General features: G+C 43.5%; 1 protein-coding gene across 1 annotated transcript; it reads left to right on the top strand.

The window, feature by feature from the left end:
• The first annotated feature begins 1,210 nt into the window (after positions 1 to 1,210).
• LOC138954728 (retinol-binding protein 4-A-like) lies at positions 1,211 to 19,222 on the top strand. Its single transcript, XM_070326504.1, has 6 exons — positions 1,211 to 1,698; positions 2,062 to 2,192; positions 9,703 to 9,803; positions 16,397 to 16,624; positions 17,407 to 17,427; positions 18,961 to 19,222. The coding sequence occupies exons 1-6, from the start codon at positions 1,567 to 1,569 to the stop codon at positions 19,050 to 19,052; spliced, it is 705 nt and encodes a 234-aa protein (XP_070182605.1). The 5' UTR covers positions 1,211 to 1,566; the 3' UTR covers positions 19,053 to 19,222.
• Positions 19,223 to 20,188: the final 966 nt, after the last annotated feature.

The raw sequence follows: 20,188 nt of genomic DNA on the forward strand, positions 1-20,188 counted from the left end.
ATCCTGTAATCCATGTCGGAGTTCGGTGGGTTATGGAAACTCGAAAATACCCAGCATGCCTACTCAACGAAAGCGGAGTGAAGCTGACTATGCTCTCAGAGTACAGTGTGGGGAACCAAAATGGGTAAACGAGCTCACACGTAACCAGACAATTCTGGAACGCTGAAGAAGAAGAAGGAATGTGACAAAGTGGTATGTGACCAAGTGGAGGGATGATCTTATCCCATGTCAAATCCTGGCCTGATCTGAGATTGTGGGTCACACTTTGTTTTATCGAGAAGGAGTGTACGTGCCTTTAAATGCTTTAAATGTCGTACATATATTTGAATGTAATATTAGTGTCGAAGTCTTTCGTTTGTCTTTATATTACATGCACCATGTACCACCACTGCAATTTCTCCATGCGAGATAATTAAGTTCATTTGATTTGATTGATGTTTGCGCCGAAAGTGTAGACCGACTGCTATACTTAGAGATGCAGACACACGACACAACATGCTATCTCACCGTCTCACTGATTTTCGTGACGAAGTGCGCCACAGAAGCATGACGCGACATTATTTTTCTCACTTTCCTGACACCCTAAGGATAAGGATATGGACAGGGAGGGTCATCCGCGTAGACTGTCGGAAAATTGTGACAGGGTTTTTGGGAAAAGCAGTACAAGTCGTATAACAAACTTTCCAGGTCTACGTGTTAATCCCTGTCGGCAGGTGAACCATTTAACTCCCCCTTTTTTTATTTGGGGGTGGGGGGTAAACCTGAATAGAACAAACACACACACACACACACACACACACACACACACACACACACACACACACTCACACACACACACATACACACACACACACACACACTCACACTCACACACACACACACACACACGCACACACACTCACACACACACATACACACACACACACACATACACACACACACACACACACACACACACACTCACACACACACACACACACACACGCACACACACTCACACACATACATACACACACACACACACACACACACACACACACACCCTTCTTGACGTTCGCATGTAAGACGATCTCCCTGGTCCCGGTAGTAAAACAAATACCCAGTGAATACCATACGCACAATACACTCGATCCGGTCTTAAATCGGGGAGAAGTGGGGGGGGGGGGGGTGGGAGGGGGTAGGAGGTAGTGCTGTCTTCAAAATGGGGGTCCACAGAGCCCAAACACATGCCATGCTGTATTGTGTACTTTGCAGTAGAAACTATCTCGATGTTACTGTATTCTGAGTTGAAGTAGGCTACTGAAGAGTGTGTAGCCTTCGGCAGAGTGTATATACTCTATAGTCTCTGCTCATTGCAACACGCATTTTGAACATTGGTGTGTCAGATTATTCTGAGCGAAGGTGTCTTTGTGAAGACACTGTATTTTGCGGAAGAATCCCTTCGTGTGTTTGCTTACTCTGATGAATGGTAGCCTTCTCCGGACTGTCAATTGTGTGAGAGAATCTCCTTGCGGGCCGTATTTTGAAGCAGGTGTTTTCATTTTCTGATAAGTAAGACTGGTCAAGATGATGGTAGGAGTAGTGAGGTACACGTTGATATGCATGGTCAGTCTTTGCATTGCAATGGTTTCTGTGTCTGGCCAAGCACCGTGTACCTTGTCCAATGTTCCTCTGCAGCAAAACTTTGACATCGATCTGGTGAGAGCGTGATAGAGTTTTTCGTTATTTTCTTCGCTGTTCAAGTTCATTTGTTCGTTAAAATTGTAGTTTTTTTTGTTCTTCTTTTTACATTGGTCAAGCTATTCCCAGAAAACTACTGGACCAATGTTCATAAAACTTCACATGATCGCTCCTGGGGATGATTTCCCCAGATGATGGTTTCTTTTTTTGAATAGATATCTTTGGTGACGTCATATACGGATTTAAAAAAAGTTGAGGCGGCACTGTCACATCCTCATTTTTTAACCAAATTTGATTAACATTTTGGTGAACCAATCTTCGACAAAGTCTCTGTCTCTCTCTTCTTTATTTAAAAAAAAAATCTTTTTTTTTACTCCACAGTTTCTTGGCAAGTGGTACGAGATCGAATGGGTCTCCCCAGCCTACATGGACGCCGGGGAGTTGTGGATCAACTATTACCACGTCTACTCGGCTGACGAGTACGGTGTCGTCACAGGCTATTACTCGGGCAAGTACGTCGATCTTAACTCACACCAATAAAATCAACAGCCCGACGGTTGTTTGTACAGATTGGTGATTGGTGATTGGTGATTGGTGATTGGTGATTGGTGATTGGTGATTTGTGATTGGTGATTGGTGATTGGTGATTGGTGATTGGTGATTGGTGATTGGTGATTGGTGATTTGTGATTGGTGATTTGTGATTTGTGATTGGTGATTGGTGATTTGTGATTGGTGATTGGTGATTGGTGATTGGTGATTGGTGATTGGTGATTTGTGATTGGTGATTTGTGATTGGTGATTGGTGATTTGTGATTGGTGATTTGTGATTGGTGATTGGTGATTGGTGATTGGTGATTGGTGATTGGTGATTTGTGATTGGTGATTGGTGATTGGTGATTCTTCGCTTGAGTCCTTTTTCACATTAACAAAGGTCTCAGTCATGAAAGGAAAAAAACCTACCTTTCACCCTCTTTATTGAAGATGCTCTGAAGATGAAGTTAGTCCGTGTTAAAAAGAATTCGTATACGCGAAAGGAGAGAGAGAGAGAGAGAGAGAGAGAGAGAGAGAGAGAGAGAGAGAGAGAGAGAGAGAGAGAGAGAGAGAGAGAGAGAGAAGCAGACAGACAGACAGACAGACTGGCTGACACACGGGCAGACAAACAGACAGACAGACAGAGAACGAACGAACAAACGAACGAAAAAAACGAACGAAAGGACGAACGAACAAACACACACACGCACTACCCATGTCGGCTTGTACCGCTCTTTCTCCTCAACATTCTTCTTCTTCTTGCGTTCGCCGCTTTGTCATGGTTGGCGTTGATGCGTGGTACCATGGTTTATTAGAGTGCGCCGTGCAGCCCAGTACCTCCGTCTTCAGCACTCGAGGTTTCTGTCGGGGTTGCCTCACCCGTAGCTCATGGCCCGTACGTCCTACCCTGAGAGCACAGGGGGGAGAATTTGCCGGGATCCCAGAGAGAGCAATTCAAGTATTACGCCCTCACGGCAAAGTCATTAGGGGCATGTTCCCGGGTTTTAACCAGACTTTAGATGAGATACACAAGTGTATGCGTGTTTAGGTGGTATCGGCCATCTGCACTTATGGCAGAATGAGGGGGTGGGAGATGGATACCGTCTCTGGGTCTGCACATAAGGTTGACCTGTGTCCGTCCCGGCCCGGATTCAAACCAGCGACCTTTCGATCACAAGTCCAGTGCTCTACCACCTGAGCTACCCGGGCCCCCGCCGGGATCCCACCCGGAGCTAGGGTTTTAATGCGCCCATAATCGCATTAGATGAGTCTCGTCGAAGGGCGATGGAGCATTTCGAAGAGAGTAGCAGTGCCGCCTGCTACCCCACTCCACCCTGGTAGGAAACACGGCACCTCCCCCTCCCTCCTCACCCCAAAAGCTGACGCCAAACCGAAAAGACCCGCGACCTCCACCCCGTCGGGAATACCCGTCTTCACCAGGGGCCAACAACCCACACCCGACCCTAGTGCACAACCCCCCAAGGGACAAATCGCTGTTGCACATGACTCCAGTGCCAAAAAGGACGTACGGACACCCATCTCAACGACCCAGGAAACGACTATTCGGGAGACAGCAGCCTCTAAACAGAAGCCTGTGGAAAACAAACCTAAGGACCTCCAAAAGAAAACAGGAGAAAAGGCGGAAATGTCCATGAAAGACAATCGCGAGATAGCGCCGATAGACAGCGACTCCCTCAGCGAAACTGAGAGTGAGACAGATAATGAAAGTCAACACGGCAACCTCAACGAACCCGTCCAGCGTAACAAACTGAAATCCAAAAAGAGGGAACAACGATCAACTCAATATGAAGACGACGACCCAAAGAGGCCCAAACTGCTCATCCTCCACGACTCAGTCCTGAATGGCATAGAAGCCAGACGACTGGGCCAAGGCTATGGACTTAACGTGCGCAAGCAGAAAGCATCCACAGCGGATACATGTCTCCTCGACCCCGAAGCTGCAGTGCCGGATGTGGTTTTAATCCACACGGGAATCAACGACCTCAAAAAGTCAACGCCGGACGAGGCCAGTGACAAACTGGTCTCAGCTGTGAAAGAGTTACGCCAGCACTACCCCGGGAAGCTGGTGATTAGCAACTTGACGCCAACGCGCCGACCTGAGATTCACACGGAACTGTACAACGCCATGGCGTACACCAAACTACACGACCAAACGGACATTACCTTCCTCAAACACGACCTGTCAACCGAGAAGCACCTGAACGACGACATACACCCCTCCGCTAGAGGAGCCGGGGTGTTGGCACAAGCCATCGGGCGCCATGTACAGGCGCTGGTGTGGAAAACCATAAAGCGACGAAGCAGCAACAACAACGGCAGCCACAAAAACGGCAGCAACAACTACAACAACGGCAGCAGCAACAACGGCAGCTACAACAACGGCAGCTACAACAGAGGCAGCTACAACAACGGCAGAAACAACTACAACAACGGCAGCAGCAACAACGGCAGCAGCAACAACGGCAGCTACAACAACGGCAGCTACAACAAAGGCAGCTACAACAATGGCAGCAACAACTACAACAACGGCAGCTACAACAACGGCAGCTACAACAACGGCAGCAGCAACAACGGCAGATACAACAACGGCAGCAGCAACAACGGCAGCAACAACTACAACAACGGCAGCAACAACAACGGCAGCCACAAAAACGGCAGCAACAACTACAACAACGGCAGCAGCAACAACGGCAGCTACAACAACGGCAGCCACAACTACGGCAGCTACAAAAGATCCCAGGGCTACAACCAAAGACGCCCAGGTCAATTCAACGGCCCACAGCGAGGGAAGCAGGGGCACAATAACAATAACGGTAATGTGTATCGGCAGTGGTAAATGTCACGGCGGAACCACACAATATCAGGCTGAATCAGTGTAAGAGATGATGTAATACGAAGAGAGTGCTAAGACGTCTGTATGACAAGTATTAACGTGCATAGCGATACTATAAAAGTTCTGTCATGGAACATGAAAGGGTTTATAGAAACAATAGATGGATTACGAGTAAACAAGTTTAATGAGCATAATTTTACGAACAAACTTTCAGCATACGATATAGTCTTCTTAGAAGAAACCCACCTCGATAAAGACAATGTAAAAGATATCAACATACCCAACTTCTCAACGCCTGTCCATTACATGAGAGAGAAAAGAAAAAACGCACAGAAAGCGTCAGGCGGTATTTCCGTTTTTATAAAAGCGGATCTTAGACAGCATGTTAAACTCTTACCACAGAGTAATAGTGATATTGTATGGGTTAGAATCCCAACGATGGACAAACACGGTCAGGATACTTTTATATGTGGGTGTTACATACCACCACAACACTCATCATATGGGAAAGACCACTCAATCAAAATATGGGACCAGGGCCGGACTAGGCGAAGAGGAGGGGGGGGGGGTTGCCAGTGGTGGCCCAGGGGGATGTCCCCCCTGGCGGCAGGGGCGGATCAGTTCATTTTATGACTGGTTTTTTTCAAAAGTATATTGTGAAGATATGGGTGTGAAGGCGCGAAGCGCCGAGCCGACGGCGCGAAGCGCCTAGCTTGCTAGGGGGGTCCGGGGGCATGCCCCCCCGGAAAATTTTGAAAAAAAGGATGCAAAATGGTGCAATCTGGTGCATTCTGAGGATGATCATTACCAGTTTCAGGCAGCAGATTTTGTCACTGATTAATACCCCAAAAATTGAAACTCAATGTAAAATAAAGAAATGCATACCTCATTCAATATTTTTATTTTTTGGCTGGGGGGGGGCCAAAAACCCTAGAACCCACCCCCCCCCCCCCCCTCGTTGTGGGGGTCAGGGGGCGAAGCCCCCTGAAGCTGACGGGTAGGTCATATTCTGAGATAGGAAAATGGTCGCTCCTTGCATGAAACGGCATAAAATAAGCAATAATAAAAAAAAAATTAAATAAGTAAGGTACATGTTTAGGCTAGGGGGGGGGGAGGGGGGGGTTGCGCAACCCCCATAACCCCCCCGGTAGTCCGGCCCTGGGGACTGTCTTGAGCGTGACGTACAAATATTTTCAACCAAAGGCAACGTAATTGTGTGTGGCGATATGAACGCGAGGACAGGCAGTACAGTGGATTACATAACCGTGGACTCTGTGCGATACGACAATGCGGGTGACGAATTCAATGAACACCTACTTAATGAGCCGATGGATATACACCAAAGGTGCTCAATGGACAACACCACGCACAAAATTGGCCGTCGATTAATTGACCTGTGTATCGACAACAACCTTGTTATTCTGAATGGAAGAACACTAGGTGATCTAGATGGGCGTTTTACCAGCCACCAACCTAACGGCAGCAGTGTGGTTGATTATTTCATATGTACACATGTGTTACATAGCGGTGTAGTAAACATGACAGTGGAAGCGCTAAATGAATACTCAGATCACTGTCCTATACGTCTGACGATACACATACCAGCACTATGGAAAAGAAAACAGGAAAGGAGCTCGTCTAATAATTACGCTACAGCCCCAGAGCCAAATAATCAAGACAAAACTAGTTTCGTCTGGGACGAACACTCAGCCGAAAGCTTACAATGCGCACTCAAAACACAAGCGTTTACTATGCTGCTAAGAGACATTGACAATAAGATAGACGGACTACAAGACAATACCATGACAAACACCTTAGATGAAATAGTAGACGAATTTACGGACATAATGACAAAAGCATCAAAACTCTCCCTGAAATGCAGACTATCTAGAAAAAAAAGAGACAAAAAGCGGAGTAAGAAATGGTTCGATCAGGAATGCTACGTACAGAGACGGGAACTTAAGTCACTAAGAAACGCATTTAATCGCCACCCCTATAACCGCTCTCTGCGAGATAAACTCTTCAGTCTGTCACGCACGTACAATAAAGCTTTGAAAAGGAAAAAGCAACTGTATAAAAACAAACTCATCGCTATTCTGAACGATGCATACACAAATGACCCGACAAGCGTATGGAAAACACTTAAACTACTAAAAGACTCTGAGAACCCAAACGACCGGAATAGAAGCAACATCAGCTCATGCAAATGGATAAACCACTTACAAAACCTGATAGGCACTGATGTCGAAGTAGAGCAAACTACGAAAGATAACGTACGGGCAGAGCTCAATAACATTGATATCAACGCACAATCCGCACAACTCGATCTGCCTATCACAATGGAAGAAATCGCGAAAGCAGCTTCCAACTTGAAGTCGAAAAAAGCACCAGGTGTAGATGGAATTACAAATGAAATAATCAAGGCAAGCCTGCCTGCTACACAAATAACAATTAAAAAATTGTTTCAGGCAGCTCTGCACACAGGCTCGTGCCCCAAAGCATGGGCGACGGGTATAAACATTCCAATCTATAAGAGTGGTGACCCTATGAATCCTGGTAATTATCGTGGGATAACACTAAATAATAACCTAGGGAAATTTTTCTCGCAGATCATTAACAATAGACTAAATGGATTCCTGGAATCTAATCATCTATATGCGAGGGAACAGGCCGGATTCAGAAAGAAGTCGAGAACGACGGACCAAATATTTATCCTAAAAAAGATCGTCGACGGAATAATTACAAACAGAAAAGACAGGTTGTATGCATGCTTCGTGGACTTCCAAAAGGCCTTCGACAACGTATGGCACGAAGCTCTCCTCCTCAAACTTAACAGGATAGGAGTTATGGGGAATTGTTTCAACGTTATAAGAGATATGTACAGCAAATCTACTATCTGCACTAAGACCGCACTCGGACACTCACATGACATACCCGTCCGGAAAGGTGTACATCAAGGCAATACTCTAAGCCCCACACTCTTCAACATATTCATCAACGATCTCCCAGATTATCTGCGCGGGAATGACTCACCAAGTCTGAACAGTGCCCAAAATACAGAAATCCCATGCCTACTTTACGCCGATGATTTGGTAATTCTGTCCACATCCAAAAGAGGACTACAAAATAAGTTGAACCGATTGAATGACTACAGCAGTGAATGGGGCATTAAAATAAACAAAGAAAAAACGAAAGTGATAATATTTACCCGCACAGACCCAAAAGTACCAATACTATTTAACTGTGGCACACATATGATTGAAAGTGTAGACCAATATAAATATTTAGGGGTCATCTTCCATAAAAGCGGTAAATTCTTACAAACCCAGGAACATTTAGCCAAGCAAGCAAACAAGGCATCGCATGCCCTGAGACGACTAATTAGAGGAAGAGAGATGAAAGTAACTACAATGATGCAACTATTTTATACCTTAGTCGCCCCTGTGTCCACTTATGGAGCCGAGGTCTGGTTCCCATCAGCAATCAACATCCAAAACGAACAATCGCTACCCGACATATTCGATAAGTGTCTATCGAATAATCTACCCCATGAACAAGTGCATTTAAAATTCCGTAAACGCCTTCTTGGCGTCCACAGTAAAGCAATGAACTTGCCAACGCTAGCAGAGCTCGGGCAACTCCCTGTGGGTATAAAACTAATTGAACAAACAATAAACTTCTGGACCCACATCGTTGAGTCAGAAGAAAATTCATATTTACGACAGGCTTACGCTGACATAATCGACAAACCACAAGACAGCTCACCGCAATGGATACATTTCATTCGAGCAATCATAGGTAACCTCGGACTGGACCATAACTGTATACTTCAGTCAGCAGTCCAAAAGAATGCGCTGATGAAAACTCTACGACGAGGACTAGAATACGAATACGTACGATTTTGGCAAGGAAAGAAGACTGAGGGCTCAAAACTGCAATACTACAACACAATTACTGACGGCGATTACGACTGTGAAGCATACTTGACATGTGTAACCAACCCCAAACACAGAAAAGCACTGTGTAGATTGCGTATTAGCGCTCACGATTTAAAAATCGAAAGGGGGAGATACACAAACACACCCAGAGAGGATAGAAAGTGCACCGTGTGTGGCGTAATTGAAGACGAGCTCCATTTCCTGGATAGGTGTACAAGATTTCATGATCTACGTTTGCAGCTTATGGAACATGCACGTGTTAATGCTCGAAATCCGAGTCAGCTGATGACGATGCAAGACGTACCGATACAGCAACAACTTGCTGAATTTGTATACAACTGCATGATTATACGCAATAATGACATAACTACAGATACATAACAATGTTGTAATCACTGCTCCATGGACGATATTTCTTCTTGTCTTTACAAATATCCACTTCGTGTCTGATAAACCCTTTACTGTGTTTTTATGACAATTAAATGAGTTCTGAGTTCTGAGTTCTGAGTTCAGCCAGTTTGGTCCGCGGCCGCAAGCGGCTGGTCTTCATATCTGAAGTCCGTTCCCCTATCCGCCACCCGGGGACGCGCTGGGTTGGGGGTGGTCGCCCCACTGAAAATCCCACACTGGGTTAAAGAAGTTCAGCCTGTCCCAGCTCAACATTCAGTTACTCGAGTTTTTTAATTTCTCGTGCCAGGGATTCCAACACAGCACAATGTTTTCTTGGAGGGCTGGCAGTCCTGAAAAGCACAGATCACCCCGCCAAGATGCTGCTGTACAATGAACAAAAAAGAAAAGGTAAGCACACGTAGGCGATGCCAGACGCTGCCAATAAGACCTCATCATTCATACAAACAAACCATGCCTGTGTTGTATAGTTATACAACCCCTCGACTACCACGGTACGTATCAGGTAGGTACTTTGCCATAACGAAAAAAACACCGGCACGGTTGGCCTAGTGGTAAGGCGTCCGCCCCGTGATCGGGAGGTCGTGGGTTCGAACCCCGGCCGGGTCATACCTAAGACCTTAAATTTGGCAATCTAGTGGCTGCTCCGACTTGCGTCTGGCATTATGGGGTTAGTGCTAGGACTGGTTGGTCCGGTGTCAGAATAATGTGACTGGGTGAGACATGAAGCCTGTGCTGCGACTTCTGTCTTGTGTGTGGCGCACGTTATATGTCAAAGCAGCACCGCCCTGATATGGCCCTTCGTGGTCGGCTGGGCGTTAAGCAAACAAACAAAATAAAGAAAAAAGTCAATACAGTGACAAGGGAAACCACCGCTGTCTAGTGCCCTTTTGTGTTTGCAGAACGTTGATTGCCTCCCCTTGGTACCGTTTTCCATACGTATCAGGTAGGTACTTCGCTGTGTGTCCCAGAGTCAACTTTGTGCAGACTCTCCTCGGTGTCCGAACACCCCCGTGTGCACGCGTGCGCACGATAAAGATCCCAGTGTCACAGCAAAAGCCTCACACCTTGGAAACACGAATACATGCATGCAACCATATGAAGCCCCGGTGTCCGTTCGGGCAACAGCCCTTTGTACAGTAACCATTACAGCACTGACCCAAGACGACCCAACCCGGTCCCTTGCCCATTTCAGGTCTCCTCAAGCAGCCGGCAGCCAGCTGTCTACCCCACCCCTCCCCCCACCCCTCCCCCCCCCCCCCCCCACCCTACATTTTTATTTTTTATTTTGTGTATACAAAACCGGGTTTTCCCGTGTAACATGCTCTTAATGGCTTTGCCGTGAGGGCGTATACCTTACATTTTCTCAGTAACAAGGAAAACCACCGCTGTCTTGTGTGCCCTTGTGTGCTTGCAGAACGTTGATTGCCTCCCCTTGGTACCGTTTTCTTTGCGTGTCATCCTGTGTATGTTCATCCTGACCTCAGGTCAAAATGAACTGGCGATAGCCGTTGAGCGATGACTGATCAGAATGGTGTATGTTATGATCTTCTTTTTTTGATTGAATTCTTAACGCAATTCTGCCGACATTCTTGGGGTATGATGACGAGAACAATTCTTGTGTACCTATACTTCTGTGATGAATTTGCAGTTATTAATCCCATTGGCATTTTTTCGCTATGTGTGTGTGTGTGTGTGTGTGTGTGTGTGTGTGTGTGTGTGTGTGTGTGTGTGCGCGTGCGTGCGTGTTTGTGTGTGCGTGTGTGCGCGCGCGCGTGTGTGCGTGTTAACTGTATCGAATTTGTAAGGATTGAATGCGTGTGCGAATGAGACCCACACCAGGAGAAATACCAAGGGCTGTTATGCTGTTTGGCAAAATAAAATGTTGTTCTCGTGTTCTCTTGTAACGTTTACGAAATTTGTTCCTTTTTACATTTGGTCAAGTTTTTACTAAATGTTTTAACATAGACAGGGAATCGAGACGAGGGTCGTGGTGTATGTGTGTGTGTGTGTGTGTGTGTGTGTGTGTGTGTGTGTAGAGTGATTCAGACAAAACTACTGGACCGATCTTCATGAAACTTGACATGAGAATTCCTGAGTATGATATCCCGAGACCTTTTTTTCTTCATTGTTTTGATAAATGTCTTTGATGACGTCCGATCCGGCTTTTTGTGAAAGTTGAGGCGGCACTGTAACGCTCTCATTTTTCAACCAATTTGGTTGAACTTTTGGTCAAGTAATTTTCGACGAAGCCCGGACTTTGGTATTTGTTTGTTTGTTTGTTTGTTTGCTTAACGCCCAGCCGACCACGAAGGGCCACATCAGGGCGGTGCTGCTTTGACATATAACGTGCGCCACACACAAGTCAGAAGTCGCAGCACAGGCTTCATGTCTCACCCAGTCACATTATTCTGACACTGGACCAATCAGTCCTAGCACTAACCCCATAATGCCAGACGCCAGGCGGAGCAGCCACTAGATTGCCAATTTTAGGCCGGGGTTCGAACCCACGACCTCCCGATCACGGGGCGGACGCCTTACCACTAGGCCAAATATGTTCGACAAGCGCTTAGAACTGTACCCACGGAATACGCGCTATATAAGCTTCCTATTGATTGATTGATTGACCACTAGGCCAACCGTGCGACTTTGGTATTGCATTTTAACACGAAGGCTTAAAATTTAATTAACGAGTTTGCGCATTAAATTTGTCTTTAAAATTGAATTTTTTCGCAAACAGATTTGAAATTGATTGCATCGTATTCTTCATCAAATTCTGAAACTGAAAATATATACATATGTCATGATTACTCTTACAATGTGATCACAGTTAACGAAAATAGATTAATTAGTACTTCGATTAAAATGTAAGAAATCGACCCAAAAATGATTTCATCTTATAATGTATCATTTTCTGATTTCTGATATGTAATTATGTTGTATTCAAAACAAGCTCAGAGAGTTACCGCGCTATTCTGGCTTGTCAATTTTACTTCGCTTTGCACTTAAAAAGTGAGCGATTTCCTTGTCGCGGGTATTGACGAAGCTGTATTGTCTTGGTGAAAAAATGCAGTGCGGGCAGGTTTCACGGTAATCAGACTCTTTGATGTGTGTAAACTTTGCCTTCAAATTACTTGCTTACTGTGTTGATTTTCATCATTTTTTCTGCTTGGCATGAGTAAGTATGGTATTTGCAATACAAAAAAATAAATAAAAGCTAAAATGTTTGTGTTTGAGCAATTATTTGAGCGCGTTTTTCGAAGCGAACGTGTGAATCCTGACAGACACCATTTCCTTCTGTCACATGACCCCATCTCAAAGTGTGATTCAACAGACACAAAAATAACACACAAAACTTATGATAATGGGGTTATTAATTCAATTAATACACAAGGTTAGTCTCTGACTAGAGAAAATAGGGAAACAATATCAAATGGGAGCATAAAACCGTTTCTGGAAAAATTTTCAATCACCACCGAAAGTGTCTGTCAGTAAAAAAAACACGTGCTTTGTTTGCAAAGCAAAGCCTAATTTTACACATCGCGTGCTTTTGTCTGTTATTCTTGCTTGTGAACATCATTTTATTGATGTTCTTCACTGGAAAGCAGGTGTATCATCAACAGTATCACAAAATCGCAAAGAATGAACATTTTTGTTGTGATCCGACCGGTGTCTGTAGACTGAATCACACGTTCGGCAAACTTCGTTTTTAACGGAAATAACCGAGCCTTTAATCGGAAACGACGTTTCAACCGCTTCATATCGTCTGCAGGAAGAAAAAGAGGAATGCGATACCCAGTGAGTAAAACATTTAATCGTTTTTAGTGCCTTTTGATCAAGTTTTGTTGCGTCTGTCAGCAACGTTCGTCAACCCAACGTTCGGCACAGCGACGCACGCATACGGATTTGCAGCGTTTGCATTCGGAAAGTGAGGGATTTGTGAGTTCGTTTGCATAATTTCAATCGCTAGTAGGTTTTCCCTTCGTCTCCCATTCTTGTGTGTACATGTTATTGGCATTTCATTGTGTAAATTGAAAGTTTGTGAGTAACAGTAGTAAAATCTGTCGAACGTTGGCAACGCTGACAGACGGAAATATCGAACGTTGCCTTCAATGACAGACTGGCTTGGCGATCGTACTTTCGATTCGTAGGAACACAATATATAGAGACAACAATGTGCGCTCGTTACCACAACGGTCATGAACCGGTGTAACACAAAATTTTTACTCCACGAAAAATTGACTCGGACGGAGTAAACTTCCAGTAAAAATCTTGTACGAAAAAAGAACTCACAAGGAACTAAATTTTTACTCCCCAAATATTTACTCCCAGTAAACATCTCGTACGAGAAACTTAGGGCCTACTCCTTCGTTTATAATTCGCGCAATATCCCATTTACGTGCAATCCCGTTTTGCCGCCGTCCCATTTTGGCGACATTTAACAAGCCAAGCGTCATTTTACTACCGCATCCCATTTTGGCGCAATCCCGTTTCGCCGCTATCCCATTTTTTTGAATTTTTTTTTTCTTTTTACATTTAGTCAAGTTTTGACTAAATGTTTAACATAGAGGGGGAATCGAGACGAGGGTCGTGGTGTATGTGTGTCTGTGTGTGTGTGTGTGAGTGTGTGTGTGTGTGTGTGTGTGTGCGTGTGTGTGTGTAGAGCGATTGAGAGTAAACTACTGGACCGATCTTTATGAAATTTGACATGAGAGTTACTGGGTATGATATCCCCGGACGTTTTTTTCAGTTTTTCGATAAATGTCTTTCATGACGTCATATCCGGCTTTTTTTTTAAAGTTGAGGCGGCACTGTCACACCCTCATTTTTCAATCAAATTGATTGAAATTTTGGCCAAGCAATTTTCGACAAAGGCCGGACTTTGGTATTGCATTTCAGCTTGGTGGCGTAAATATTAGTTTATGACTTTGGTCATTAAAAATCTGAAAATTGTAATTAAAATTATTTTTTTATAAAACGATCTAAATGTACGTTCATCTTATTCTTCATCATTTCCTGATTCCAAAAACATATAAATATGTTATATTCGGATTAAAAACAAGGTCTGAAAATTAAAAATATAAAAATTATTATCAAAATCAATGGACGTCTACCCACAACACGCCACTGGATGCCGCGTGGTGCCAGTCGTGAAAACCAGGTTCTTTGTCCCACAGTGAGACATTCAAGTTGGGGACTTTGTGACCGCTGACTTTGTCAGCATGGATGGAAAGGTGGAGAGATACAGGGCGATGATCATCCCCAAGTCAACCCATTTCCCCGATGGGCCAGATCGAGAGGAGATCTGTGTGAAGTGTTTGCGCGCAAAAGACAATGGGAGATACTATGTCTTTCCTAATGTTGATGACATTTCATGCTTGCCAATGGCTCAGATAAAAAAAAAATCCCACCAACGAACCATGAACAACAGGGGGGATTACTATTTTGACATGTGACCAAGTCTCATTTGAGCGTTCACAGTGTTACCTGAGAATAGCACACCCCCTTGAATTGGGACCAAAGAAAAAACGTTGTATATATGCATTTTTGAATGCTTTTCTAAAGTCATAAGTTCATTTGTGAAAAAAATAAATTTTTAGGGATTGTTTTGCTGAATGCATGCAGTTAAGAAATTGACCCCGTTTTCAAATTTAGGGGGTAGGGTTGCCCCATAGCCCACGTATGTCTGTGTGACTGTGTCAAATATCAATCTACTTTGCGTACAAACTGTATAGATGTTTGTTTTTCGATTTTAGAATGATTTCTTAAGCTGGTTAGAACTTCTGAGGTCTACAGGAAACGATAAAGATAAAAAATGTACAAAATATAAGTAGCGTCCTTTATCTTACCATTGTTCTGATCAATACTGTCCCTTTATTTGCAAGTTAACCGTTTTTATTAATGTGTTCAAGGAGTATGTTAAAAATTATTATCAATGGTTGCTTTAAACAGCACCTTTGGGCAGTTATTATGCACTGAAGTTGTAAAAGCATGTTTTGGGGTTTTTAGGATATAGCGTCTTGGAACGCCAATCATCTTGGAAATACGAATGTTCATATAATTTTTTTTACTGTTTTGGATAGATAAAAAGTTGAACTCTTGGTGCAAACTGTTTTTTGGCCCCTGTTTGACTATTTATTATTTTGGAATATTGTGTGTGAGAGGGAAACTGCAATCCTCAATATCATGAAACGTGCCTGCGTTCAGTTTCATTCCGTGAGTTTGACAGCTTGACTAAATGTAGTAATTTCGCCTTACGTGACTTGTTTGTTGTTTGATGTATGTCCTGAGTTGGCTTTTCAGTATTTTTGAGGAAAATTGAAATGTTACGCTCTCACGGCTATTCCTATTACTTTTAGTCGTGTTCTCAACATCATTGCCGAGAACACCCTTGCTTTATCGTCGTCATCGTCATTATGGATGTTGTCGCCGTCCTCCTCTAAATCATCAGTATCGTCTTCATCTTCACCATCACCTGCAGCATTATCGTCGTCGTCGTTGTTATATTTACAAATAACTTAACTGCTGCAACAAAATCTACATCAGCGATATATCGGCATCCCATCCATCCATCCATCATCATCATCACCATCATCATCATCTTCATCATCATCATCATCATCATCATCATCATCATCATCATCATCATCATCATCATCATCATTGTCGTCGCCGCTATTGTCGTTTTCGTCGACCACGTTCATCAAAGAGAATACCAAGTGCACCATGATGATCATGATTGTTATCATGATTCCTATTTACTGTTCGTTGTCTTGCTCGTCTTTTGTCTCCCCTCCTCTTCCTCCACCTCGTCCTTCTCCCGTCTTCTGCCTCGATGCATCATGTGCTTCTTGTTCTTGTTCTTGTTCTTGTTCTTCTTCTTTTTCGTCTTCCTTCATTCATTTATTCAAGCCTACCTTGCTACGTTCCTTCAGTTCTGTCTACTTTATTTAATTGAATATCAATCTGCTTTGATTTTTCAGTGATGTACGACTACTGGATCGTCAGCACCGACTACACCAGCTACGCTATAGCCTACGGCTGCCTGAACAGGGCCCCTGACAGCAATGACACGTGCGCCACGGCGAGATCCTGGCTGTGGGGCCGATCTAGATCATTGCCAGAGTCGGTCAAGGTCAACGCCAGAACCATTTTTGAAAGTCTCTGCATGAACTTGACCTTGCTGTACGCTACAGGCTGGCGGGGTGACGGTTCGTGTGATTATTAATAGAGAATACTACATGGCTTAGGGAGTATTGTAATTGTAACAAATATGTTTTGTAAAAATAAAAATAAAATACATGGCTTGCTGTGTGATACCAGGTTAACACTAGTTGCTTTTTAAAAATATTGCAATGCGAGCAAGGGAGCTGATTGTCCTTTAAAAAAAAAAAATTATTGTATCGTATTTGCAAGCAGTGTATTGGTGTATGAATGTTATACACACCATGACAAATACCTGTTATTTAATGTTCCAATAGCTGTTATGCGCTATGTGTAATAATTCTTGTTGTTTTCCAATATTTAAAAGACAACGAGTAAACACCTGGTATAACCAGAAAGCCGTGTCGTAATTAAGTGAATGCCTTCTACCTCGAATATCAAGACAGCTCCGCCGCTTTCAAACTTCAACCATTTCACTCGACTGGGCAATCATTCATTCGCAAAAATGACACCGCCAGTGTTAAAGGCCCACTCTGCTTCCCGTAAACCATCAGTTTCTTTGAACGGTGTGTGGTTTACGCATGCTAAATAGCCATTCAAACGAACTGTGTCATTTAATGATGTTAAATGCTAGTGCAAGTGTGTTCCATAAGGTTAGATTTGCTTATTTCGTGAATGATTCCATCGTTCTGTAAACCTCATTTGAGGCGGAGTAAGGCTTTAAAAGCCACGAACCTTTCGTTTTGGGTTAAAAAAAATGTGTTGACTGGTGATTGAAATATTTCTTGTGATGAAATCAGTTGAAGTCAAACTGTTTCCTTTGTTGCAGAGTGTATACCCGATGTGTCTGGTAAGTTGTGGACGCTGTTCGTTTGTGTGTTCGTTCCTTTAGATTGATTTCGTTGGCTCGTTCGTTAATTCGTTCGTTCATTCTTTCGTTCATTCTTTCGTTCGTTCTTTAGTCCGTTCGTTTGTTTGTTCGTTTTCTCGATCGTTCCTTTTTCTTTTGTACGTAAAAGATGATGTTTGCTTTTTTGATAGACAGTGCTTGTTATGTTTAAAGCGGTTTTTATTTTTTTTTAAATTTTTGTAAACACTTTTTTTCATGTTTGCTTTGGTCACTTTACTTTCTTCCGTCTTTCTTTTTTTCTTTTCTTTCTTTTTTCTGTCTTTGGTGTTGTTAGTGAGTGTGAACATTTGCTGACTTCGTATTTTAGTGATTATTTATGTTGAATTTGTGTCTGACAATCATTGTTTGTGCTCTAGTGTTTCCATAGTTCTCGGCTGGGTTTAGGCTTATATTGAGGGGGGGGGGGGGGTAGAGAAGGAGAGATGGGGAGGCGGAGGGTAGGGGAGGATGAGGGGAAGGGGGTTTGAAGGGTGAAGACTGAGGTGGGGACTATTTTAATTGCAGAAACGTGTTTTTTTACATTTAGTCAAGTTTTGACTAAATGTTTTAACATAGAGGGGGAATCGAGACGAGGGTCGTGGTGTATGTGTGTGTGTGTGTGTGTGTGTGTGTGTGTGTGTGTGTGTGTGTGTGTGTGTGTGTGTGTGTGTGTGTGTGTGTGTGTGTGTGTGTGTGTCTGTCTGTCGGTCTGTCTGTCTGTGCGTGTGTGTGTGTAGAGCGATTCAGAGTAAACTACTGGACCGATCTTTATGACATTTTACATGAGAGTTCCTGGGTATGATATCCCCAGACATTTTATTCTTTTTTTCGATAAATGTCTTTGATGACGTCATATCTGGCTTTTTGTCAAAGTTGAGGCGGCACTGTCACACCTTCATTTTTCAATGAAATTGATTGAAATTTTGGCCAAGCAATCTTCGACGAAGGCCGGACTTCGGTATTGCATTTCAGCATGAAGGCTTAAAAATTAATTAATGACTTTGGTAATTAAAAATCTGAAAATTGTATTTAAAATTATTTTTTTTATAAAACGATCCAAAATTACTTTTATTTTATTCTTTATCATGTTCTGATTCCAAAAACATATAGATATATTATATTCGGATTAAAAACAAGCTCTGAAAATTAAAAATATAAAAATTATGATTAAAATTAAATTTCCGAAATCGTTTTAAAAACAATTTCATCTTATTTCTTGTCGGTTCCTGATTCCAAAAACATATAGATATGATATGTTTGGATTAAAAACACGCTCAGAAAGTTAAAACGAAGAGAGGTACAGTAAAGCGTGCTATGCAGCGCAGCGCAACCGCTACAGCGCTGAACAGGCTCGTCACTTTCACTGCCTTTTGCACTAGCGGCGGACTACGGTCATTGTGAAAAAATGCAGTGCGTTCAGTTTCATTCTGTGAGTTCCACAGCTTGACTAAATGTAGTAATTTCGCCTTACGCGGCTTGTTTTATACTTTGCAGGATTTGCAGAGCGAGTTAACACCGACAGGGTCAGCTTTCTATTTCCCCTGCTCACAGTGGTCTTCGTTTTATCCAGAAGTTTTTGTTGTTGATCATTATTTTTTTGTAGGGAGGGAGGATGCCTGTAAGCAAACACTTGGTACGACTAGCATTAATCTAATTGTTATATCATAGATGGTGCACTTTTACAGACAGTAATGTTTCTGTTTGTACAGTACCTGTAACTGTGTTCTTAAGAACAACAAAAAGGTCCTGAAAAGTATTTCTGTTTTTGCGTGTGTGTTTGTGTGTGTGTGTGTGAATGTGTGTGTGTGTGTGTGTGTGTGTGTGTGTGTGTGTGTGTGATTGTGTGTGTGTGTGTGTGTGTGTGTGTGTGTGTGTGTGTGTGTGTGTGTGTGTGTTTGCATGCGCTGTGTGTGTGTGTTTGTGTGTATATGTTAGTGTTTGTGTGTGTGTGAGTGTGTGTACGCGCGCGCGCGCGCGCGCGTGAGTGTGTGTGTGTGTGTGTGTGTGTGTGTGTGTGTGTGTGTGTGTGTGTATGTGTGTGTGTATGTGTGTTTACATGCGCGGTGTGTGCGTGCGTGCGATTGTGCGTCTTTTTTTTTAAACACTTCCTTTTGCAAAGTGAAGCAGTCCTCCTGCACGATAGCATTAATTGTAACACAGAATATTAACGGTATAACTTTGGAAGTGATCTGAGGGCTTTTTAGCTTAGGTAGTATCCCTTTAAACTACGCCGACGACTGACCTCGTACGGCCACCCTTAGTACACGTGTACAGCCTCTCCCATTGACGGACTGAACTGGCCCCTCTTTAACTGAAGCATGCAGTTAACCTGTGCCAAAGTGATGGTCTGTGGAACAGTGATACCCCCTTGTGAGACCCCCAAAACTCTGCCAAACTGATGGTCTGTGGAACAGTGATACCCCCTTGTGAGACCTCCAAAACTCTGCCAAAGTGATGGTCTGTGGAACAATGGTACCCCCTTGTAAGACCCCCAAAACTCTGCCAAACTGATGGTCTGTGGAACAATGGTACCCCCTTGTGAGACCCCCAAAACTCTGCCAAACTGATGGTCTGTGGAACAGTGATACCCCCTTGTAAGACCTCCAAAACTCTCAGAACATCTGGTCTTACAAAGGAGGTAGTCTTGAAATGGAAGTACATTTTCAGAGGTTGAGAACAGAAAAGACAACAAAAGCAAGTTCTTAAATTGGGGAGAGGTGGG

The sequence above is a fragment of the Littorina saxatilis genome, unplaced genomic scaffold, assembly GCF_037325665.1.
Source record: "Littorina saxatilis isolate snail1 unplaced genomic scaffold, US_GU_Lsax_2.0 scaffold_471, whole genome shotgun sequence".
In the NCBI taxonomy this organism is placed as follows: Eukaryota; Metazoa; Mollusca; class Gastropoda; order Littorinimorpha; family Littorinidae; genus Littorina; species Littorina saxatilis.